Source organism: Lineus longissimus, chromosome 2, assembly GCF_910592395.1.
Source record: "Lineus longissimus chromosome 2, tnLinLong1.2, whole genome shotgun sequence".
NCBI classification, from domain to species: Eukaryota; Metazoa; Nemertea; class Pilidiophora; order Heteronemertea; family Lineidae; genus Lineus; species Lineus longissimus.
This window is the reverse complement of record NC_088309.1, coordinates 708,402-731,248: the sequence shown is the minus strand read 5'-3', so window position 1 is coordinate 731,248 and position 22,847 is coordinate 708,402. Positions and strand designations below refer to the sequence as shown.

The window sequence follows — 22,847 nt, the reverse complement described above, 5'->3', positions numbered from 1 at the left end:
TCAGAATGCTTACTGGTGGGAGCAATACACGTGGGCCCTCTTTAAAGCACTGTCACATATGCTATGCATTGGATATGGACGCTTTCCACCCCAGAGCTTGACTGACGTCTGGCTAACCATGGTTAGCATGCTAACTGGAGCAACATGCTATGCACTTTTTGTCGGCCATGCAACAACACTTATTCAGTCATTTGATACATCAAAAAGGCTTTATAGGGAAAAGGTAGGAAAGGAAATATTCTGCACATAAATACCAGGTAGTTAATACTTATCTGTTATTCATTAGATAAATGGTAATGCCATCGCCAAAATAGATGTGCAGGATTGGAACAATGGATCAAGTTTTGAATCTTCCCTGAGTCACTTTGTAGGTCTCTGAGTTACTTTCTAAACAAGAGTGCCATTACTTCACCTACAAGTCGAGACTCCATACTGTGGTCAACTTGCTGGTGGACGTCTGTGACTGGACATCTGCCCGAGTGACTTCGATGTCGGTGCCTTAGTAAGAGTCAACTTGATTATCAAGGATTTGGAATAAGATCTTTCTCATGTATCAAGTTTTTCGTTTGAAAATTAAGAGTTTCACCTCACCCAGTGTTCTTCACATTTCAGTTCAAACAAGTCGAGGAGTACATGGCTTACAGGAAGTTTCCACGGGAACTCCGTCAGCGAATCACTGATTATTATGAGCATCGTTATCAGGGCAAAATGTTCGATGAGGAGAACATAATGGGAGAACTGTCCGAGTGTCTTAGAGAGGTAAGTGAAAACCAACGAATACCACAAATGACAGCAAATAATGGTTATATTTTGATGACAGGAATCGTCTACACATCTAGAATGCATCTCAGGGTTCAACTGTTTGATGCATTTCTTTAAAGTTTATACCTTACCTTTACACCGACCCCTTTCTCTTCCAGCAAATCATCAACTTCAACTGTCGAGCTCTCGTAGCAGCAGTACCTTTCTTTACCCATGCTGACCCGAACTTTGTGTCAGAAGTCATCACCAAACTCAAATACGAGGTTTTTCAACCCAGTGATATCATCATAAAGGAGGGAACCATTGGGACAAAAATGTACTTTATTCAGGAAGGCATTGTAGATATCATTACCAAGGAAGGAGAGGTCGCTACTAGTCTCTCAGACGGATCATACTTCGGAGGTTAGAGTATTATCCTTCTGGCCTCTATAGAAACCAGATGAGTGAGAGCAACCAAAAAGGAAATCGATGCGAGTCGGATTTTACAAAGTGTAGTTTTTTTCTGAAATTGAGGTAGTGGAGTCGTCTGAATTTATCAAAATCACCCGATACGAAATGCTTCCTTGTTCTCTCTTATGATAGTTGTGATATACAAGTCAGAATATCTCCTCATACTCCTTAGGGCAACAGTACACCCTTACTTTATCCTGCCTATGATGAATGTTGACACCAGTGTGGCTGACAATATCTCTCCTCTTTTCAGAAATCTGTCTTCTCACTAACGCCAAACGTGTCGCCAGTGTCCGGGCTGAGACTTACTGCAACTTGTTCTCGTTGTCTGTTGAACATTTCAATTCAGTGTTAGAACACTACCCTGTGATGCGGCGAACTATGGAGACAGTGGCAGCGGAAAGACTGAACAAAATAGGGAAGAATCCGAGCATGGTGAGCAGTCGCGCTGACCTCGAGGAAGATGTACATACTGTGAATGAGATAGTGTACTCGGCCACCCCTATGGGGAGTGGGTCTGACGAAAGTATTGACAGTATAGGGTCTGGTAAGGATAAACTCGAGAAGGATATGAAAAAATCTCGGTCGAATTTATCTATAACGAGTGTGATATCAACGAGGAAGGATAGCGGTGGAAGCGACAAGGAGAAACTGGTCTCTAAGGACAGCATCAAGAGCTTGAAGGAGAAGCTCATGGGAAAGGATAGTAAGATACTCGGTGGCCATAGGAAAGACAAGGACAAGTTGACGGCTAAGGATAGCAAAGGTTCTGAGAAGGAGTGCAAAAGTGAGAACAGGTTGACTGTTTGTGATATCAGGGGTACAGTCGGCGAGAGTAAGAGTGTTGGTAACTTAGACACTGTCGGGAGAGATGTAGCTACATGCACAATCGCAGAGGAACAGGACAAACCTGCGGCGGGTTTGAATAGTAACCACGATAGATTTGGACCAAATCGCAGTAAAAGCTCAGAAAACATTGAATCTATAGTATAGTGATAGCCGTCTCGTTTCCTTTTGCTGATCAGCAATAACTGTAGGAAGAAGATTATCATTGCTCAAAAACATGTATGTGATCTGATTAGAATGCTAACTAATTTAACCTATTATTGACTAAGTTGCCATAGAGAGATTGTTTGTGTATGAACCCTAGTGATTCACTATTTTATGCAACTGTTAGTGGATGCAAGGAGACTCCGTACAAAATGCTATGATTGCTAAGATTGTCTTCCGCGTGGAGTAAAACAAACTGTCGTCAAAAAGTGCGTAAAGGTTTTTTGTTTTGAACTTGACTTATCGTGTTCGAGGATGAAATATGACCATTCTCTGAAAAGTCTTATTATTTTTATCATTTTCTCAAGCTACATAGCGCATAATTTGAACATAGCATTTTGGAGGATGGCTCTCCATGTGTTTATACAAGGTTGTCTTTTATGTAACATCATGTTATTTACCTGTTACCTCGCAGGTAAAAAAATTCAGAGCTAGCCCACTACATGGTCTTTTGTCCTTAGACCAAAGCCCACTCGCACCTCGGCCTAAATTCCCATTGTTCCACTTCCTTATCAAAGGGTTATCAGAATAGATCTTGATAACATCGCCCCCCCCCACGAAACAGCTTGCATGGGGGTCGATAGGCCGAAATTGGCAAAGGTAAATAAATGTTATGCGTGTGAAAACAAGGAAAAAGCGAAAAATGTTGTTACTGTGTCGTTATCACAATCATGTTCTTGACGTACTGTCGCGGTTTTTGTTAAGGACATGTTTCAAGACTAACAGTGATAACAGATAAAGAATATGTCGGAGGTCATTCGTGATTTCAAACGGGTTTTCCGACTTCTTTAGCATATACATAAGTGACAGTTTGGGCAATCAGAGATATTCACTGCTGAAAAAAACGAGAAACGATTATGCAAAGTCAACTTTATAACAGGGACAATTTCACATTAGTGCACTGTATGTGGTCCTATGAGACTGACAAGGTGATAATTGTTTGTATATATATATATATCATGGGATGTCACTTTTCACATTATATTGCCTGCGATAAATACCCAGAAAGGAATCGCGAAATTGCTGCACTCGCCGTCTCATATAAGACGAAAATCTGACGAAATACTAGATTCATGATAATCTCTGTTTCGGCCTGTGGAACCTGTTATTCTGAAATGTTCATTTTGTCACAATCAAACATTGAGTTCAAGGGAGGGACTTCAACTGCATGAGTTATGTAGTAGCGAGCATTAGGATGATGATTCGGGAAATACTTAGTAAGGTGTCTGCAAACTGAACATTTAAGCCCGGTGGGCGGTCGGGATGCTTTCACCTTTAGTTCTGATCTTAAGCACTTTCTTTTGGCTGTATCAATTTGAGCTTGGGTAGTTAGTCCTACATTACAAGTATGGTGGGAATTCTTGCGAATAAGATGCACTGTTGATTTTTTTCAGTTTCGAAATAATGGCCATTTCCCAGCTGTTTAAACTACATGCACCTGGCGCGTCGTCAGCTTAGAGTTGACTAGCTGTCTGCAATTTTTGTCGAAAAAAATGTTTGAGGAACCTTTTCCGCGTCCTATTGGCAAGAATCTCTTCGTGCCGTTTGAATAGGAATATAAGAATTATGTATCTTTGACTTGTCTCTGAAGTTATTTAAACCTTGTAATCTTACGGGTGTTACTGTAGGGTTCTTTGGTGAATAGACCCTCGCTGTCCAACCATTCAGTATATAGGCCTATTCCGTTTGTGAATATGTTGTAGGATCTTCCAACGAATAGGTGCAACTTGTCCAGTCACCCAGTGCAATGTAGCTATCAGTCGTTATTTTGTGATCCAGATTCCTATTAGTTTATAAGATGGTAAACCAGAGAGTCGTCCTTCTATAACTAACATGTATTGTCTTTTGTCTTGTTGATATCTGTACAAAACCAAACGTAACTTGAGAGTCACATTCAAGTTGGTATCTCGTTCGCTGTGTCAGTCAGTCAGATCCAGATTCATGCTGAATCCCGCCATTTATTACCACTGGAGGAATTTAGAACGAATTTGGTTCCAAACAGTATAGTCTTGATTTTCTATTTACAGTGTAGCAGTTGCGTGTAATGCCCCAGTTTTCCCCATAATCTATTCATGTATACATTACTCTTGCTACAAAGTAAACTTTGGGGCAACTAGAAATAAGAGGTATCTTATACAAGGCTGATTCTTGAAAAGCACGGGTTAATACGATTTACTGGTGAATAGCTGGGTACGATCGCTCACTGCCAGTTGATTGTTGTGTAATAGCCGCATTGAGTCGGGTGGCTTGCATAACACATCGGTAGGCCAGGCCCCTTAATGGCTTTTGAAGACAGTTTATACACTTCCTGCATGTAGTGCAGTACAGACAGATTTCGGGAATTAGTTTTGAAATATGATGTTTTTACTCTATACACATGACGGACAGAATGGGTTGTTTGCGCCAAAGTGGATGCAATGATCTCCGATAGCAGAATGCCGCCCGATTTCATTTCAGTGTTGTTACTCGTCTGAGGTATGATGTGACACAAGTCGTGAGTTGTATTATTCATTGTGATATTGAGGCCAGGCTTCATGAGGTTCAGTGCATGCTTGTCAATTTCCTAGACAGAAATTTGGTTGATAAGACATTTAGTTCAATTATCGGAAACGTCCACTAGGTGGCTACGATGTCAGGAAACAAACATGACGAAGTAACCTTGGTTTTGCCCTTGGTATTCAATATTGGCAGAGACTTATCTTTTATCTTCCTTGAGCTTTACATCTAGGTACAGAGGCTTTGGCTGAAGTATAAGTATTGAACAATTAACTTGAATGGAGCGCTGGGGTGGGTTATGAGAGTTTCACAACATTTCGAATAGCTGTTGGCCTGTATGTTCATGTTGAAACTTGTCTGTCGACTAGGAGTTTGTCACAGTCCGAGCTGCCACTATATTTGGCCCTCATCAGAACTAACATTATATTGTCTTGCACACCAAAGAAACAGAGAAATATCAAGAAGTGGCGTGAACTCCTTGATAGCAGAGAAGCCCCTCGCACTATCTACTCGACCTGATAAGATTAGAGAATGCACTGTCATGTCTATTTGCACCAATGACTCATACAAATATCTAGATGAAATAGAAACACTGTCATCGTTTCGTCAAGAGAATAGATTTTTTGTGATTTTGGTCCAATCGTGCCCCCTGTTGGTAGCATACTCCTCATGAAATGTACTGTACTGGTGGGGTGCGTGACGTCATACTGTAGTCGTCCTCGTTCGCTCTCGAGTGTGTCGAGTGTATTGTGCGTTTACTCATACAATGTGAATTGATACTTATGTATTACGGAATATAGGGGCGGATTTCTTTGTGTAGACTTCAAATTTACGTCCTGGGTAATGCTTATCGACTACTTTTTATACCTTATGAGTTTTTACAATGTAAATGTATCTTTTCCTGCATTCTATTGTACATTGTGTATGAATATGATGATAAAATGCCTGCTGTACACGCCTGTGCCGCGTCGATCCTGATGTATGTCAGTCTGGATGGAAACTCTCCCATGAGAATGACGCCCGTATGGATAATTTGTTTTTGCTATTGTCACTATATGGTATTCATTTTTGCCAGACTTTTGGGAGGTATGGGAGAAGTCAGAAATTCATAATGTTGGTAAATAGATTTCGAATACTTTGCTGTTATGGCAATCATAAGAGACAGTACATAATTTCACTCGACGGTGTTGGTTGGAAGGATCAGTAAGTAACAAATCACGCCTTCCAATATGGGAGAGTTTCGTAGCCCATGGGCGTATATCCGGATGGGTACCGGCACACTCGCACCGTATAATGAGGTATTATGAATTCAGTATTGACCAAGCACAGCAGGAAGATGCAACAGAATCTCATAAAATGTCTCTCCTCACAGGGTCAAATATGTCGCTGCAAATTATGTATATTAGCTGATTGAATTGGATCGTGAAGTTCAAGCATTATACCTGCTGTTATGATTGGTTGTCTGCCATGATGCACGCCTTTCACGGTCCTTGATTGATTATACACATTAATATGTCTGCTCGAATCATCCAAAGAATCTTTTGTTGCCAGAAGTCAGTATTTTTTGTTCTTCGTAGGGGGTGGGAGAGGGGGTCTCTCATGGCATCAAGAAATATTGAGTTGACCCCTTTCAATCGTTTACAACCAACAGGCTTTCGATAAGCTTGATATTGTCCAATTGCTGCATCGATAAAATAAATGGAAGTCATTTTTTCGTGGCGCCATGGGCCTCATTCAATAGCACTGGCAAATTAAATAATGATGTAAAACTAACTTCTTGTTTGATAGTCCTCTGGTCAGGAAAGCAAACTGGTGAACAATGTAGATGTCCGCATATGATTGTAAATACATGTAGTACACTTTCCTGCTTTGTAGCTGAGAGCACGTACTGAAAGGGAAATGGCTGATATTGAGGCATTTGTCGTAATGGCAGCCAATCTGGGGCAGAGTCAGTATACAGAGCAGGTAAATCAAGGCAACTGTTACTGATGGCGAGGCTTGAAGCTTACCCTTGGACCAGGATGCGTAGACGCAAAACTTGTTATACAGTGTTGGTCATTTTCCCTTCCGAGTTGCTCTCTCATCAACAGAATAGGAATGGTATTTCTTTCCGACATTATTTTTTACAGAGATACAAGCAGTCAGTGAGAGAAATATGTACATTTTGTTCAAGGATCAAAATAAATGGTTTGCAAATGAGCGAATGGGTATTGAGTTATTTGGGTGTCGAGCTTACTTTCAAACCGTAATTAAATCCTCGTATTGAACACTCGGTGGCGATCGTATAAGGAAAAGGCAATCATAGCCCCGCTTTTCTCAAGCAATACAACATTTGATATCACTCAAAACATGATCTCAACTTCGAACTGCATGCTGCCTCGGGCGATAGATCACGTTTCCAGGGCCAGAAAGTTCATATTGCCATCGACAAAGGGTTTTAATTGATATTTATGACGGTCGTCTACAACGCGAAAATCATTGCTCAAACGACGTCGTCTGGCTGGTCCGTGACATGATGTTGTCCGGAGTAGAGTGGCGCATTGGAAGTCTTCCACTACGCTCTGCCACCATGCCACCTCACAAATCTAATAAAGCCTCGACGCCCATTAAAATATTAGCACTCTTATTTTATTTCACATTCCACACGTCACATTAGATAAATCTATCGATGAAAGTGATCATTTACAAAACTTCGTGTAAGAAATGGTTCTGTGAAAGTCCTCTCAGTCACACCAGCAACTGCGATGAAAAACACATTTCCAGTCGAAGAAAATATGCTGTAGAACTGAAGAACAATTATATAGAAAGTGGATCGTCCATGGAGATGAGTATTCGTCAATATATTTTACGACCTTCTCCACGTATGGACCGACTCCATCGCATCATTCAGTGCTCCACCTCACCCTCCACATGTCCAGCCTCGTGGTCAACAGCATGGCCACACTTCGCCAGGCACCTCGCCTTCTTCGGTTTACATATCGACTCATAGCAATCGTCGTCATCCCCGTTGCACTTGTTTGTTTGACACCTTCTGCTTCGCTTGTTGCACTTAGTCCTGCATTGCATGAATGAGTCAGTAAAGCTGTCGTGGGCTTCGACCTCGTATGCAGCAACCAGGAGCGCAACCACAGCAACAACCAGAAGGATATTAGTGCTCTGAAACGACAAGATTTTGACATGATTGGAATACCCGTCAACAACTAGCCGCATTATGATTGGTATGCAGTTACAAATAATGTGGTCCAGTTATAAGCAAGTTAGGTCTCTCCAGGACCAATTTCATATTCAACATGACCACCAATACCGCAGAGATGAACAGCAAACGTTTACACCTAGTTTTCAACCCCGGGGTCGAACTCGAACCCATTGGATATTGATAGCTGATAGTTAGGTCGCTTCGATCACAGATTCTCGTTGCAGGCAGAAGTAGTAATTACATGAGGGTAGGGTACAAGAGAAGTCCTTGCTTACCTTCATGGTTTGTATTAAAGTTTGCTCGCTTTTGGAATGCTATGGCTTGTGAAATATCTGATTGCGGAACGAATCTCGTCGAAAACACGACAATGACAGTTCGTTTTGATATGGGACACAGTCAACTGTTACTTATCAATTTATATATCCTTTATCACCCTAAGTAATAGAATTACATAATGTTGACATTGGTCTGTTTGTATAAAATACGGTACTTATCCCTTTGTTTTCTCTTTGAAAGGTTTGTTGCTCATAAGCTTTGAAAGGTGATAAAATATATACCAAGTAATCCACCGATATGAAAATAGATTACGTATTACATAAGTTTCGTACAATAAGCCGCAAATCTGCTCTAGCGCACGTAATAACGTACACATTATCGATTTATGCCCAAAAACAATAAATCGGCATTATGAGCTGCTGTTCTACACACATATCAAATCTAATGACCTAATATCCCTAAGAAGTAGGCCACACACTAAAGGAGCGAATGCTGGCGAAGGGTTTCAGTTCAGGAGCAATACAAGCGACTCGGCGACAGGAGCGAAAGACCACTGATTAAAGTTTGGAAAAAGGAACCCGTTTTATCCACAATGTCTTGTGACTGTGTAAGATAATTAGAGGAACCCAAGTATTGGGGTGGGGTTGTCGTCTTTGCAGCTTTTGTCTGCTCGTTCCTTACGCTTGGGATCCTTCGCTCGGCTGCGATTTTCTATGACGAGTGGATGAACTATTTCGACGAGGCGAGCTCGGTGACTTCAGTCCTTGGTACAATGACATCGACAGTGGGCTTGTTTTTCGGTAAGAAACTGCAATGTATATATACAATGCGTGTGCGGTTTCGTTGTGGCGAGGAATACAGTCCTTCTGCGAGATACTACAGTAATCATATGTGTACCCTATGTTTCGCATCTTTGGTACACTGTGATTCTCATGCTTGGTTACCTGTGCATTGCACTCTTGGTATCCTGTGTATCAGTATTAGTACCTTGTTTGTCGCATCGTTGGTACCAGCGAGCGGTATTTGCGCCTGACCATATCAACGAGTGCAACTATACTTGTATTAGCAAATGCTCACTCAGTTCCACCTCGTCTTCACAAATTGCATAAGTATGTCTTTTTTCAGGTCCGTTAGCGAACACCCTAGCCACCAGGTTCGGTTCCAGACCCGTTGTCATGGCTGGGGGCATCGTCACTTCAATTGGATTCTTCGCTACCGCATTAGCTCCAAATATCTATGTGTTATTTGTGACTTATGGATTTCTGATCGGTAGGCGACTCACTTGTACTTGTGTAAGGAAGGTCGACTCGGGCCGGGTTGTCTTGTACTTGTGTGAGGGAAGTTGTCTTGGGAGAGAGCCGGACATGGTTTGCCCAATGTGATCAAGGTCACAGTAAGGTGATCTCAGTCTGCCAAGTATTGTTTTTTTGAGCATATTTGGACTCATATAAGGTGTCTCGAGTTATCGAAGAGTGAACCTTACCGGTAACAGTCTTGTTTAACCAGTCATCTTATATTCTCTGCTGGCTCCCCTATCGTGCAATCTATCATTGCAATCGAGACTCTCTTTTGTGAGTCACATAGTTTTGTAAAATGAATTTAACGCCATCTTTTAATTGATATCTCGTAACTTCTTTTTCAGGTTTTGGGTTTTCTCTCGCCATAAGCCCTATGATGGTAATTCCTGTGTATTACTTCAAAGAGAGGCCCAGTCTCGCCATTGGTTTGGCATACACGGGGACAGGCATTGGTGGAATTGTGCTACCGATTCTCCTCCAATATCTCGCCGAGGCCTACAGTTGGCGAGGAGCCGCTATCGTGATGAGTGCCGCGAGTTTGAACATCTGTGTTTGTGGCGCTGTGGTCAGGCCTTTGCAGGAGCACGAAGTGTACGATGGGTCGAGCGAAGAAGATATTGATGTAGCATTTCTCAGGGATCAGGGGAATGGTGTTACTGAAGAGCTTTGCTTGAACAGGGCGGAGGGATCTGGCGGATCCCCCGGTGTAACTCGTATCAAATCGGCACCCCAAGATGGGTATGCTACAGAATTGGAGATCCTTCTAACCGACGGCAAGAGTCAGGTGCCGGAGGAGGCTGCAAACGGATTGCAGGACACAAGAACTATACAATGTAGTCATCGTCTGGGTGTGTCGTGTAGATATGATGCCGATGTCAAATCATTAAAGGAACATGCGAACGACCACTTACAAACAGAAGCTTAAAAAGATCTTTCAAAGACCTCTTTACGAATCTGCCATTTATGCTTGCGAATCTGGAGACGATATTTTTCAGCTCTGCGTTACATATAGCATCGGGACATCTCAAATCTGCAGTGGTCGGTGTTGGTAGTTTGAGTAACAGTGAAGGGACGTACGCTCTCACTGCCTGGGGCGGTGGAAGCCTTGCAGGAGCACTAGGTGCTGGAATCACACTGTTCAAATTCCCCAAGATTGACGCCCTAATAGTCATCATCGCTGAAACGACGATTTGCGGCTGTTCCCTGATACTTATTACATTGGTATCATCCGAGTGCTACGCCGTATTGGTGATGTGTTTCGTAGTCGGCTTTACTGTTGACCCTCACAACTACCTCATGCAGTTAGTTCACAAAAGCATGGTAGGTTTAGCTGACTTGAGACTTGCCTTTGGTGTATTCCTTGGCTTCTATGGTATCGGTGGTTTAATCGGACCAGCCTTGGCTGGATACGCCTATGATGTGACTGGAGATTATTCTTATTCCTTATATATTGCAGGAGCCTTTGATATTATTGGTAACATTCTGATAATAAAGCCTTGCATTAATAGTATTCGTCAGGGAAAGAGTTCGAGTTAAATCTCCATGCCAATAGTTAAAGGCCAACTATTATACATGTATTGCAGGCGTCAACACCATCATCGAATGTCGTTATGAACCCCCCGAGGTTTTTGGCTTTATGGTCATGACATATCTCAGCATATGTTTCTAGGCGTTTGGACACAGGTTGGAGTCACCAATCTTTAAGTGGAGTAGTCCTCACACCGATGAATACTGGCACTATCCGGCTGCGGTAACGAAGGAGTTGAAAGACGAGAGTTTTCGACCAAACAGCATCATGAACTGATCTCCTTTGTATCTAATGGTCAAATGACCGACTCGTCTCAGAAACAGAAGGTCCTCAGCGACATTCGCAACTTTCTTTATTCCGGTACCTTTGTGTACTTCCCTCAGACCAGAAGCATACCACTCGTGAGGATCGAGCACAGCCATTGTGTTCTCAGTGATTAGGACCGGGGGTTTTGATCACGCCTGGGGTCCCACTTGAACTCACCTCGACTCTGTTGAACCCTCATCTGCGAAATCATTATACGAGTATTAGTAGTCTGGCACTAGAAAATATGGGGACACAGGGATATGTTATAAACGTTGCGTTGCCCGTCCTGTCGACGATGAATATCAACCATGCATTATTATCGTCTCAAAAGTTTAGTTACATTTGAATTTCAAGGATCGCTGTCAAGTTTAATTTCCCTAATTATGAATTGCCTCATGTTCAAGTTTCCTGAAACTGATATGTAAAGTGTAAATTTGTAGTGTAATATGTAAATTTTACAAACCAGTCGAAACAGTTAGGCCTCGATCGGATCAAAGAAGAACATGATTGGATTGGGCATAGCCTTTCAAAGTAAATAGCCAACGCAGAAATAACGGCATAATAGGTCAATAGAATGCCTAAAGCAACAGGATTTCGCAAAGCTTAGGCCCACAATATGCAAAGAAACACTCCAAATGGCGGGCAAAGTTTAGCTTAGTAAAATTGTTTATTTGCCAAAAAGAGAAAACTTACATACGTTACAGATCAATCGAGCTCGAACTAATACTGGATGCACTATCTCCTGATACCCAGGAAACTCTGCACCTGACTGTTGAGTTCAGGAGATCTCACGTAAAATTGCAGCACCAATGAGCAATTGTGCTATTTATAGCAGCTATTACTGTAAAACTAGTCCAAACAACCTTGTGCTATAGAAGTGAGAAGTACACAGTCTGTTGTGCATCCTTGTCCCGCTTGCTCCAGAGAATTAGGTGTGTACGTAAAGCTGGAAAATGGAGGTTCCTGCTGGAAACAGGGGTCACTGGTGGCCGCCTTGCGACTTCTTCTTCTCGTCTTTAAGCTTGACTTTGACCACCACGGATATTATCAGGACGCCTTATCTGATGTTCAAAAATGGAGGAGGAGGTAAGTCGCTGGAGAACTGGCTATATAATAGTACCATGCATGTGTATACCAGCTGGTTCCAGGTGTGTTGTGAGCAAGCTACTGTTGAATACATCTTTGGTATAGGGGCTTATACAGTGAGTACAGGGAGGTTTTCATCGTGTGGTTTTACGTAGAAATGAAATTGATAATAACATCAATGTTTCTGTACTTTAAAGAGCCGTTTTACGACCGGCTCGGCCGTCTGCCTCCATCCTGCTCCTTACCTAAACTAGTTCAGATCTACAACAAAGTGAAAGTGAATGGTAGCTCGGCTCCAGTTACGTCCTATAGGCCTACCTGGGAAATCCCAGTTCGTCGTGGATTCTTCGAACTGTTCCATTGGAGAATGTCCCGGCCTTATTGTATTATGACGGTTTTTAGTGAGCATGACCATGAGTGTCAATACCCAAGCACCCTCTGTTCAGCCTGGTAACTCTAAGAATAAACTTATCAATTAGGGTCAATGTTAGCTTTCTACGGTGACATGCATCATTTTCTGCCTCATCGCTGGCAAAAAAGACCAAATAAAAAAGGCCGGGTCTATTTGGCAAGCCTCGCCGAACAGGCATCTTTTTTTGTCCTGTTTGGAGAGCCGCTTGCCAAACAGCACTAAAAAGCAACCCTGTTCGGCCAGCCGGGCTTGCCAAACAGGTAAACAATCTACCCTGTTTGGCGAGCTGGAGACTTTACTTTAATATTAATGAGTTCGGCTCTCCATTCAGGACAAGAAAAAGTCGCTGTTTGGTAAGCCGGGCTTGCCAAGTCGTCACTTCCAATAAAAAATGACGGTTAACCGCGTCCATCGTCTGATCAGTTATCTTTATGTGTAGAACAATGTGTCATATACCATGTTGACATTGTATGATAAATTGGAATATGCGCCATAACATCCGCTGTGTGAACTATCATTCTGTAAATATCCTGCTAAATAAACTCCACATACGCAGCAATAAATTTTGTTGTCGAACATTGGAAACCGCAGGTGAAGCTTTTCTGATTCCTCGTTTGAACTTAGATTAATGCATCTATATAGGAACGAAATGTTTCAATATTACTGTATCAAAACTATCAAATGGGCCTACGTTTTAAAGCTCGTGGTCATGACTCTGCTCTTGTGTATATATGGCAAGTTTACATTGTATATTAAATAGTGATTTAACCAAATTATCTAAAAGGCTATTGAAAGATTGATGAGGTTCATCTTATTTAGACGGAATGACTGGACACTAAATCACAACCCGCATCGATTAGATAGAAACATACAGCCGCCATCAACAAGTCATTTCAAGTGCTTCAAATATGGTCTATGTGATTTGGGTGAGGAAGATGATGGCAGACGTGTATAAATGTTGGTGAACGCAGACCCGTCGCTAGCTTTTCGGTCATTGAGGTCAATATTGTCATGATAACGATTCTTTGGTTAACCTTGGGTCCCCCACCCCACCCCGCCCACTAGCCTAAAGCCACGACCCTGCTATGGGAGAATATGCCTTACAGTAACCATGGTATATATCCTGATTTCTTTTATGTGCGTGACTGTTCATCACTTGAAAGAGCATAATTCCATATGTATTATCTAAATGACTTTGAAAAAATTCAGCGATTGCATACATTTTGTATTTATGTTCCCAAATGATGGCCTGGTATTTAGAGTCGGACCAGTGTAAGTCTCATCCTCGAATACCAGGGTCAGTCGTATGCTCCTCTCCTCGCACACGTTCATGCGCCGAGTGAAAAAGGCCCCAGCGTTCAGGTTGTGGTACATGTACATGTACATGTACTGCCAATTATTAGTTAATCCATACTTGATACTACGCATAGAACCATTATCTAGACTGCGTAAATAATACCGTGAGACACACGGATCCTTCATTGGCATCAGTATAAATTCAGAAACCATTTCATGTGAATTTGTGGTAATAGGTCAGTAAAATTTAGTCTAATGGTCGTGATGATGATGGGGATAGAAACAGAACGCACCAGGCAGATTGGCTGTTACGTGTTTCCCGCTTGGATAGTTAAAGGGCGAATAAAGGTCGTATTGAGGCCAGAAGGCCTTGTGTTGTAACTGTCATAAAGCAGGGGTCCATCATCAGTATGAGCTGATTGCTCTGCATTGGACGCACAGAACCTGTTGAGCTGATTGCTCTGCATTGGACGCACAGAACCTGTTGTAACAGTCGAAAATGTCCCCCTGGAATAAGTGTCGGGTCCTATTGTATTCTGATGGATTATGGTATACTACCAACACCTCAGATTTAAGCCACAATAGAACACTTTGATCCCCAAACATTCTATTCTCTGCATTGATAACCTTTACAACTGAACACACTGTACCAAACAATAGCGCGCGGACTGCTGGAAACAATTCAATAGTTTAGGACGAATTACAGTGTACTGAATATTGATATTGATCAAACCTTGTAGTTATAACGATTTACACACTGTTTATTACATAACACCATCATCGTATTGGTCAGCTAATAACCTGGCCTTGTCTTGCATAAGTCATTCCCATGTTTTGACTAACAATGTATTGTCATCAGTGGCATTGACACTTCATTAATGTTGGAAATCAATCGATCAACCTTTCTGGCCCCCCCCCCCGTCGACTGGGCACATAAAGATGAGAGCAAAACGTAGCCGATCAATCAATGATTAGGATCTTTGTATTCGTGTATGTCATCTGTTAGATTACAAAGACATCGTAAGTCGCAATCGTAATTTGTGAGCGATGCGGAAGCCCATTATTAGGCTGGTTTGGCAGTCTGTACAATTGACGGGGTACGAAGGTCTAGGGGTCCTCAGGTCCTGCATGCGCCAATTCATTTTTGTGACACTCTTGAATCATCTTGTGTCTTGGCAGCCGGAGGACCCAGGGAAATTTCTAAAGACAAATTGTCTATATCACTGCATTTATATGTTGTATTTCATCGTTCGTACCTCTCCGTAAGAAATAATATAATCCTCGATATCTTGCTCGTATCAAAGCTAACTGATTCTGTCAATAAAAGAATAAGGGTATCGTTTTCTGGGCGCTCGAAATCTCTCAAATAAATCTTGATATTCTCATTGCAGTGGCGTATATGGTTAATTACCTCAGTGCCCTTGTGACGGTGATCTTCCCGCTGGTGTTCATGGAGATGAGTCTTGGCCAGTTCGCCTCGGGGGGCATGCTCTCCATATGGAACTGCTGTCCACTTTTCAAAGGTATGGTCTCATGTCAAAATGCAACAACGTCAGGTTAAGGCCCCCGGGTTGGCCATAGGTGCCAGCATTTTGGCTAGAATTTGTATTTGTCCATCGTTCTGTTTCACATGGACCAAACTCGTGGATGGCGTATTCGACAAAGAGCCAGTTTCTTCTCTTCACAACATGGTGTCAATATATGTTTTGTTTGCAGGTGTTGGTTACGCAGCAATGGTGACGGTGGCGTTAGTGTGCATGTATAACGCAGCGATGATCGGATGGCCTCTTCACTATCTTCTGGTCACCATTGTAACCAAGGATGCCTACCCATGGTCGGCATGTGACAACGCCTGGAATACTGCCGGCTGCTACGACCCTACTGGAACCACCATTGCTATGGGTGGTATCCTTGTCAATACAACTATGATTGAAGGCTACGGTTACCGATCGAATCCAGCAGAGGAATATTTCACGTGAGTGCGCCTGATCAAAAAGGAATTAACTCCGATTGGGAGGTTCCCATCACAAGTTCGATGTTCATTTAGGAGGTTCTTGAATCGATTACAATCAATCCCCTCAAAGCACCCCCCTCCAGCCCAAGACCATATCTGTCTGGAATTAATTCTCCCGCGGGACAAAAGATTGATGTTGCCTCGCATCCATGTTTTCTACAGCTGGAATCCTAATCAGTCAACCCACAAATGATTTCTCAAAAACCTGTCGATTTTAGCTGCCTGTTAGTTATTTTGTTTTCAACATCCGCCTCCTACTCTCTTCCAGCAACCGATTCCTGCAGGCGTCGCCCGATGTTCTCGAGTTTGGTGCTGTGAACTGGGAGCTTCTGCTCGCCCTGATCACTGTGTGGACCCTCAGCTTCCTCTCTCTCATCTTCGGCCATTACTCTTTAGGAAAGGTGAGCTGTTTCGTTATATCCTATAACCAAGCATTAATAAAGACTAGTCTTCATTATTAATGCTGTTGGTATACATACACCAGGCTGCACATCCTTTCGACATCCTCTTGTATCTCTCGCAATGACTGATCTTAGCTCATTTACGAACTAAAATCAGTCAAAGGAATGGCTTTTAGCTCAATGTAAAGAGCTAGGTTACCTGCTACTGCTCAAACTCACGAATTGCTAGGCTTAATAAATCATGACATTGCCAGAAGATGAGAAAGACCCTTGTGTCCAGGATAGATAATTGATGTTCTCGAGCCATCATTTTACGTCTTTCTTGCAGGTTGCGTTTTTCACGAGCGTTGGCCCATTTGCTATAGTTCTTGCCCTTACCGTTCGTGGCTGTACTCTGCCTGGCGCTACAGACGGCCTCAAGTATATGTTTTATCCTGAAACGGGTACTGCGGCTCTTCGAATGTTCAGGGTAAGAATATCAAGATCAAAAGTACCGTCGGATTCGGTTGGGATCCAGTTCTAAACACACTAATTCAAATAAACGCGAAAACTTGGGTGGTGGATTTAGGTGAACAGGGAGGTTATTGTGCCCACTCAGCACTATGCTCTACAACGTTTTCTCTAGAGATGCGAGGCGGTTTTCGCTTGCAAATTTCTGGTTGGCCGAGGTTGCATTCCGCTCTAGAGCGCTGTTCATCTAAGTTAAGTGATTTTTCGATGATCCCGTTTGGAAAAGTCGGCGGTCTAGCTAGAAGCCATTTTCGTATGATAGACCAATATATCTCACGCCCAAGCCGTGTCAAGTTATACAATAAATGAGTAGCCATAGTAGTTCAAATAGAATATGGTCATCAGCATTTTGCAACGGACTGTTTTGGAGTATACCATATATTTTGGTACTGAGAGTCCTTATCAAGGATATAGTAAATGGGATTGGTTTGATCATAGATAATATACCTCTTGATAACCAACTCTTACAATCTCGGCACTAATGTTATGTTTACAACGATTAATTTGCTATTTTCAAGTACCAACGTGTTCAAACAACTTTTACAAGCACTTTCTACCAGTACTTGCCTCTATTTGGTGCATTTGCTATGCTCGGCAGCTACAACAAGAAAACCTACAACTTTTACAGGTAAGAAGATGTTGTTTTTTAAATAAAAAATTCGTGGATATAAAAGTACATTGGGACAACATTGACCTTCAACCAATGTTCAGCTAGAGTTCTGTGTCATTCGCTCAGGAAGGTCAGTCAGAACCACTTCCATCTGAATGATGAGCCGTGCACCAAATGGGCCAAATTTTCCTTTGAAAATGAAAAATATACTCATGGTGACTTAATATTGAGTCATCTGTACCGCAAAAACGACCGCGTTGTGTCAGTAAATGATGTTTTTTTACCTTACATTCCAGAGACTCGATCCTGATCGTGGTTATCTCAGTGCTATTTCCCATCATATGTTCTGTGATGATCGGAAGTTTTGCCGGATACCTAGCTTACCATAAAAATATCTCGATCGGCAATGCGATGTCATCTGGTAAGTCTACTAAGGCCAGGAGCCACGGGGAAAGTTGGTCGTCTCAGCGCTGAGTTGTTCAAAACCACGTTAGCTTTAATGGAGTCGTGAAGTCTTAACATGAGGGTTTGACTGAAAGAATACAATCTAACATACCTAACGTAACCGTTAGGAATTGCGTGACGTATGTGATTTTGAACAATTGGCCCAGGCTTACGATGTATTTCATGGACGAGTTCTTTTGAACCTTTCTACAACTACAACTAAGTATCAGATGATTTACGAGAGTCGCGTAACCCGACAGTGGTAGTAAGAGGCATGACCATTAGAAGTCCTCATAAATATAATTGCTTTGCGATACTTCAAGAATTTTAGAGAAGACAAGGTGGCGAGTTCATAAAGGTGTTAATAGGCAAGGTTCGCAACCCTTATGTCACGCATTTGTACTTCATCCTTGGACCACATGGAATAATCATGGCAATTGCTTCTGGCAGAGAGAATACCCTTGATTGTGATGACCGCACTGAACAGTGATATATGCTCCTTTCTTTCAGGTCCTGGGCTTGCTTACATAATGATGCCTGAGATCTTGAGCTCACTCCCTCAGTCGAAGATATGGCTCAGCTTATTCTTTGTCAGTATGTTCCTGCTTTCCTTTGGAACTCAGGCAAGTCTAACGCCAGTGGTAGATTATGAAAGACTCATATACCCTCCCTCAAAACTGGAGTTGAAGAGATCGCTTTACCATTTCACTTGAGCACCGCAGATAGAGGTTCTCGTAGTATACGACATGAAATGCATCATGCATTCGGACGCTGCTTAAATGAGCCTTTCTGCTTAACTGATTCAGATTCCTCTTTGAAGAGGAAAGTATTTTACATGTACGTACATTTGTATTTACATGAACATCTTTGATTGATTACATTGGTCACCATTTCGATGACCGGTTCAGTGTATAAATGACTTACAATGCAGAGGTAAAAGGATCAAATGCCAGCTGCTATTACAACAGTACTTTGATTATGAACCTTTGAATCTTTTAGATCGTGCTGCTGGAAAGCATTGTTACAGGAATCGCTGACGAATTCTTCCCTGCTCACCTGGGCAAACGTTCGCGGATGATATTCAGAACGATCGGGGCATTCATCTTATGTTTGGTGCTGTTTCTGCCTGGGATAGGCTTCGTAACACAGGTAAGTCCAGGGCGGTCGGTTGCAGTCATGGCGTATCCAGGGTCTTGATAGTCAGCCAGGATACCAGTACCTGTAATGATTGTGTCCCAGGATAGATTGTTGGCCTTCAGGATCAAAGGTTCCATGAGCTGTACTCGGGCACATCGTGCTGGTCTCTCTCGAATCATATCCCATGTCTACCGTAATCCGTCACCATACAGTAGGGACCGACACATTTTTCCGGTGGGATGGGGTATACTACTACTTTGGGCATCAGAACAGCAGTTGTGACATCTGCTCTGTTTGAATCTGTATTTGAAAACGTCCAACCATTGTGCACCACACACATTTCGTTCCATTTTAGGCTGGCATTTACTGGTTCACCATATTCGATTGGTATGCATCATCTTGGACCATACCTGTGCTGTGTATCTTCGCGTGTATAGCTTGCACTTGGATTTATGGTAAGAATGCACAAGACGTTAGTGAGGAACTGATAGTACATGGCCTGATTGTCAAAACACGCTTTAACGTTAAGTTTCAAGAATCATGCACAGTGGCGCAGCGCTGTCGTTACAGGCGGCCATTTTGGATTCGTTTCTCGGCAACGATTCATTGAGTAGATCACATGTGCGTAAAGATACTAGAATCATCTTCTAAGGACCTTGTACATTTCTGACCATGGCATGCTATACCACGCTTACTCTGGCATCTTAGTGCTGGTGCAAGGAGTGTATTTCACCAGGTCTACTGGAGGTTACAATTGTAAGAACACTTTGCTTCTAGTCGTGTTATCCTGCGTCATCTGCTGGGTTTTATTTCAGGTATCAACAACTATGCATGTGACGTTGAGACGATGTTGGGGTTCAAACCGAACTACTTGATACTTGCTGGGTTGATTGTCATGGCACCAATGGGAGGAGTAGTAAGTGCGCACACTCTGTCAAACCCCAAATGAAATCGCATCATTGTGGAACTGGAGATTTATAACGAAAACCATATCAATCTAGATTAATTCAATTGGAGTTTGAAATCAACAACCTTAAACTGCACGCCTCGACACGTTTTTACATTTGCGGTGAATTAAAATTTGAAGCATGTATTTGTACGAGAGTCATGAAATATGTAATGATTATTATTTCATCTCGAACACCATTCCTCCCCTTGGCCTATCATTCGGTCCTAAATGAACGGCCAAATGAGAAATCTTAAGGTTTCTAGACAACCCATACTCGCCCCCATCCCCGATTGTACGGTAGTTCGAAATATATTTCTTTCTATTTACAGAGCCTTATCTGTGCACAAGTTGTGAACTATTGGCCAACTATTCAGTATGGTGAATATGTGTTCCCATGGTGGAGTCTAGTTGTGGGTTGGGCGATTGCTGGAGTTTCACTCATCATGATCCCACTCCTGCTAATCATTCACTGCTCCAGGTCCTGCTGCTGTCCAAGGGTAAGCAAATGCGCCCAATAACGAAAAAACCAATAGTAATCCTTGGTTGTGACACCAGGGACTGCTGTGATCAGATCCTGGAGTATAGAACCTCGCATAAAAAATTTGGGCACAACATTCCACCAAATGTGTTTGTACCTCGACATTGGATCATTCCAGTTGCAGACTCCACGAACTGTGTCAGTTCTCCGATTTTTTTAAGTGCTAAATGGTGTCTTGTTATAAAAATCATTGATTTGCAAGTCCATGTCTAAGAATCTTCCACTTTCTTTCCAAGGCTGAGCAGAGATCAAGCGGTATTTGTCGGAGGTTTTTTGAACCCTCGCCACTTTGGAAGAAACTGAAGATACAGACAACCTACCAACCGCTGGCACAGATAACAGCAGAGCAGCTACAGAGTGGCAAGAAACCAGGGATGTACCCGTCAGTCGAAGTAGATACACGGCTTTGAGACACATAGCAGTTTCACGGATAGAACTCTGATTATCCATTTGCTTGAACAATCAGATTGTAGAAGAACAAAGTGTTTGCCAGTCAATTAGTTAGAACGTTTTATATAACACAAGTAGCATGACTATTCTCTGATGTGAAAGAGAAATGATTTATAATTTCGAGCAACTGCCCTATTCGTTCGGGACTTTTTGCCAATGTGCCAAATATCTTACCACGTCAGAACAGAAATGGTATGGATTGAGTTCACTGAATACTCGAGCATGCACTCAAACTCGCTTTGTTCATGAAAAGTGTTTTTGCATGTCTGCCTTTTTCGACAATCTGAGAGATGTTATGTATTGCTCCAAAAAGATAGTTTTTCATTTTACTTTGGAGAGAAAAAAATGATGAAACAATTGTGTTTTCAAACGATTTATTTGTTTAGGAAAACTGGGTGTTTTCACTTATTAGGCCGTGATTGTATAGAGTTCACGTTCTCACATGTAACTTGTCACTGTTCACTGTTTACTTTTGATATTTGACATCAAGAACGAACAAGTCATTTCTAAAGAGCGGCCTACAAACGACTCGCGATGTCCTTTTTACCCTCACGTTGTGTTTCAAGCCTAAGTCAGTTAACTCGTGACAAGTGACAACGTGAACCCGGATACATACGATTCACGATGTCACTTTTCACGCTCACGTCGTGTTTCAAGCCTAAGCCAGTTAACTCGTAACAAGTGACAACGTGAACCCGGATACATACGATTCACGATGTCACTTTTCACGCTCACGTCGTGTTTCCAAGCCTTAGCCAGTTAACTCGTGACAAGTGACAACGTGAATCCTATGTACTAAAATATTAACTCCGGCCTTGCTGGGCTTTCACAGTGACAGTACCATGGGCCGGGTACTAGTTCAGTCGATTTTGGGCTTACACTGGTCGATATTTTACTTCATACTAGTCAAAACTCCTTGTTCTTCGACGATGTTTTATATGTATAATGTAAATATCAGAATCGTTTTCTGAATAGCTTTCCGTTATGTAAATAATTAAAGATGTACTCTAACTGCGTAACAAACCGACAAGCAGTGTTGTAAGAGAGTGGTGGTGATGGGGCCACATCACAGGCCAATATTATACCTCTAAATGTTCAGAATGCTTTCAATCAGGCCATGTGGCTGCGTTGCACTGATACGTATGCGATGACATATGAATATATCTAACGCAACCAAGCAGGTATCAAAAATGTTTTGCGTGAAAATCTGCTGTAACGCATGTATTAATATTCTACGATTCATTTTGTCTTCTGCCCATGTTTTTTATATTATTTCCTGAAAGCAATGGAGCTGTAAGGCAGCCGTAACAACAGATTACCAGGAGAAAAATTTATACCGTGGAGTCCATTTTTGCCAATCCGATATTTTTGTGCTCATGAATCCTTTCATGTATTTTTACGTTGCATTTTGTATGTCAAGTCCTACCATGGGTCGGTTACAGACAGAACAGCTGTGAATAAACGAGAAACCGCATGGAAAAAAGTGTGTATGTTTTTTTTACTGATGACGTGGTGAACGGTTAGTTTACGAGCCTCATAGCCTAGTGGTTAACATCGCTGGCTACCACGCAATATGATTTTATCCCGGGAGAACCCAGAATTGTCGCATTGTGTCTGGATGAACCAGCGTGACTTTCA

At 42.2% G+C, this 22,847-nt stretch overlaps 3 protein-coding genes across 3 annotated transcripts in view; all 3 read left to right on the top strand.

Moving 5' to 3' along the window:
* The window catches only part of LOC135500220 (potassium/sodium hyperpolarization-activated cyclic nucleotide-gated channel 3-like), a 72,087-nt gene extending 65,130 nt beyond the window's left edge, over positions 1–6,957 (top strand). Inside the window, exons 7-10 of the mRNA XM_064791520.1 lie at positions 5–223; positions 613–759; positions 921–1,164; positions 1,466–6,957. Of these exons, the coding sequence (XP_064647590.1) occupies positions 5–223; positions 613–759; positions 921–1,164; positions 1,466–2,205 (1,350 nt within the window). The 3' untranslated portion in view covers positions 2,206–6,957. The remainder of the gene's footprint in view (positions 1–4; positions 224–612; positions 760–920; positions 1,165–1,465) is intronic.
* A 2,045-nt stretch (positions 6,958–9,002) lies between these two features.
* On the top strand, positions 9,003–11,332 carry LOC135483877 (uncharacterized). Its single transcript, XM_064764933.1, has 5 exons — positions 9,003–9,030; positions 9,356–9,499; positions 9,873–10,266; positions 10,524–10,848; positions 11,198–11,332. Exons 1-5 carry the CDS (start codon positions 9,003–9,005, stop codon positions 11,330–11,332), a joined length of 1,026 nt encoding a protein of 341 aa, XP_064621003.1.
* Positions 11,333–12,076: 744 nt separating this feature from the next.
* Positions 12,077–22,681, top strand: LOC135500212 (sodium- and chloride-dependent creatine transporter 1-like). Its single transcript, XM_064791506.1, has 13 exons — positions 12,077–12,448; positions 15,548–15,679; positions 15,873–16,131; positions 16,439–16,571; positions 16,900–17,040; positions 17,600–17,709; positions 17,988–18,112; positions 18,646–18,758; positions 19,135–19,284; positions 19,628–19,727; positions 20,088–20,188; positions 20,551–20,718; positions 20,996–22,681. The coding sequence occupies exons 1-13, from the start codon at positions 12,316–12,318 to the stop codon at positions 21,167–21,169; spliced, it is 1,839 nt and encodes a 612-aa protein (XP_064647576.1). The 5' UTR covers positions 12,077–12,315; the 3' UTR covers positions 21,170–22,681.
* The last annotated feature ends 166 nt before the right edge of the window (positions 22,682–22,847 follow it).

Bases quoted from the DNA above. Each gene is read 5' to 3' on its own strand.
- LOC135483877 (XM_064764933.1), top strand. From the start codon at position 9,003: ATGACATCGACAGTGGGCTTGTTTTTCG. The intron at 9,500-9,872 runs GTAGGCGACTCA...CTTCTTTTTCAG, and splicing joins GACTTATGGATTTCTGATCG to GTTTTGGGTTTTCTCTCGCC. The intron at 10,267-10,523 runs GTATGCTACAGA...GATATTTTTCAG, and splicing joins AAATCGGCACCCCAAGATGG to CTCTGCGTTACATATAGCAT.
- LOC135500212 (XM_064791506.1), top strand. From the start codon at position 12,316: ATGGAGGTTCCTGCTGGAAACAGGGGTCACTGGTGGCCGCCTTGCGAC. The intron at 15,680-15,872 runs GTATGGTCTCAT...TTTTGTTTGCAG, and splicing joins CTGCTGTCCACTTTTCAAAG to GTGTTGGTTACGCAGCAATG. The intron at 19,728-20,087 runs GTAAGAATGCAC...GTTTTATTTCAG, and splicing joins AGCTTGCACTTGGATTTATG to GTATCAACAACTATGCATGT.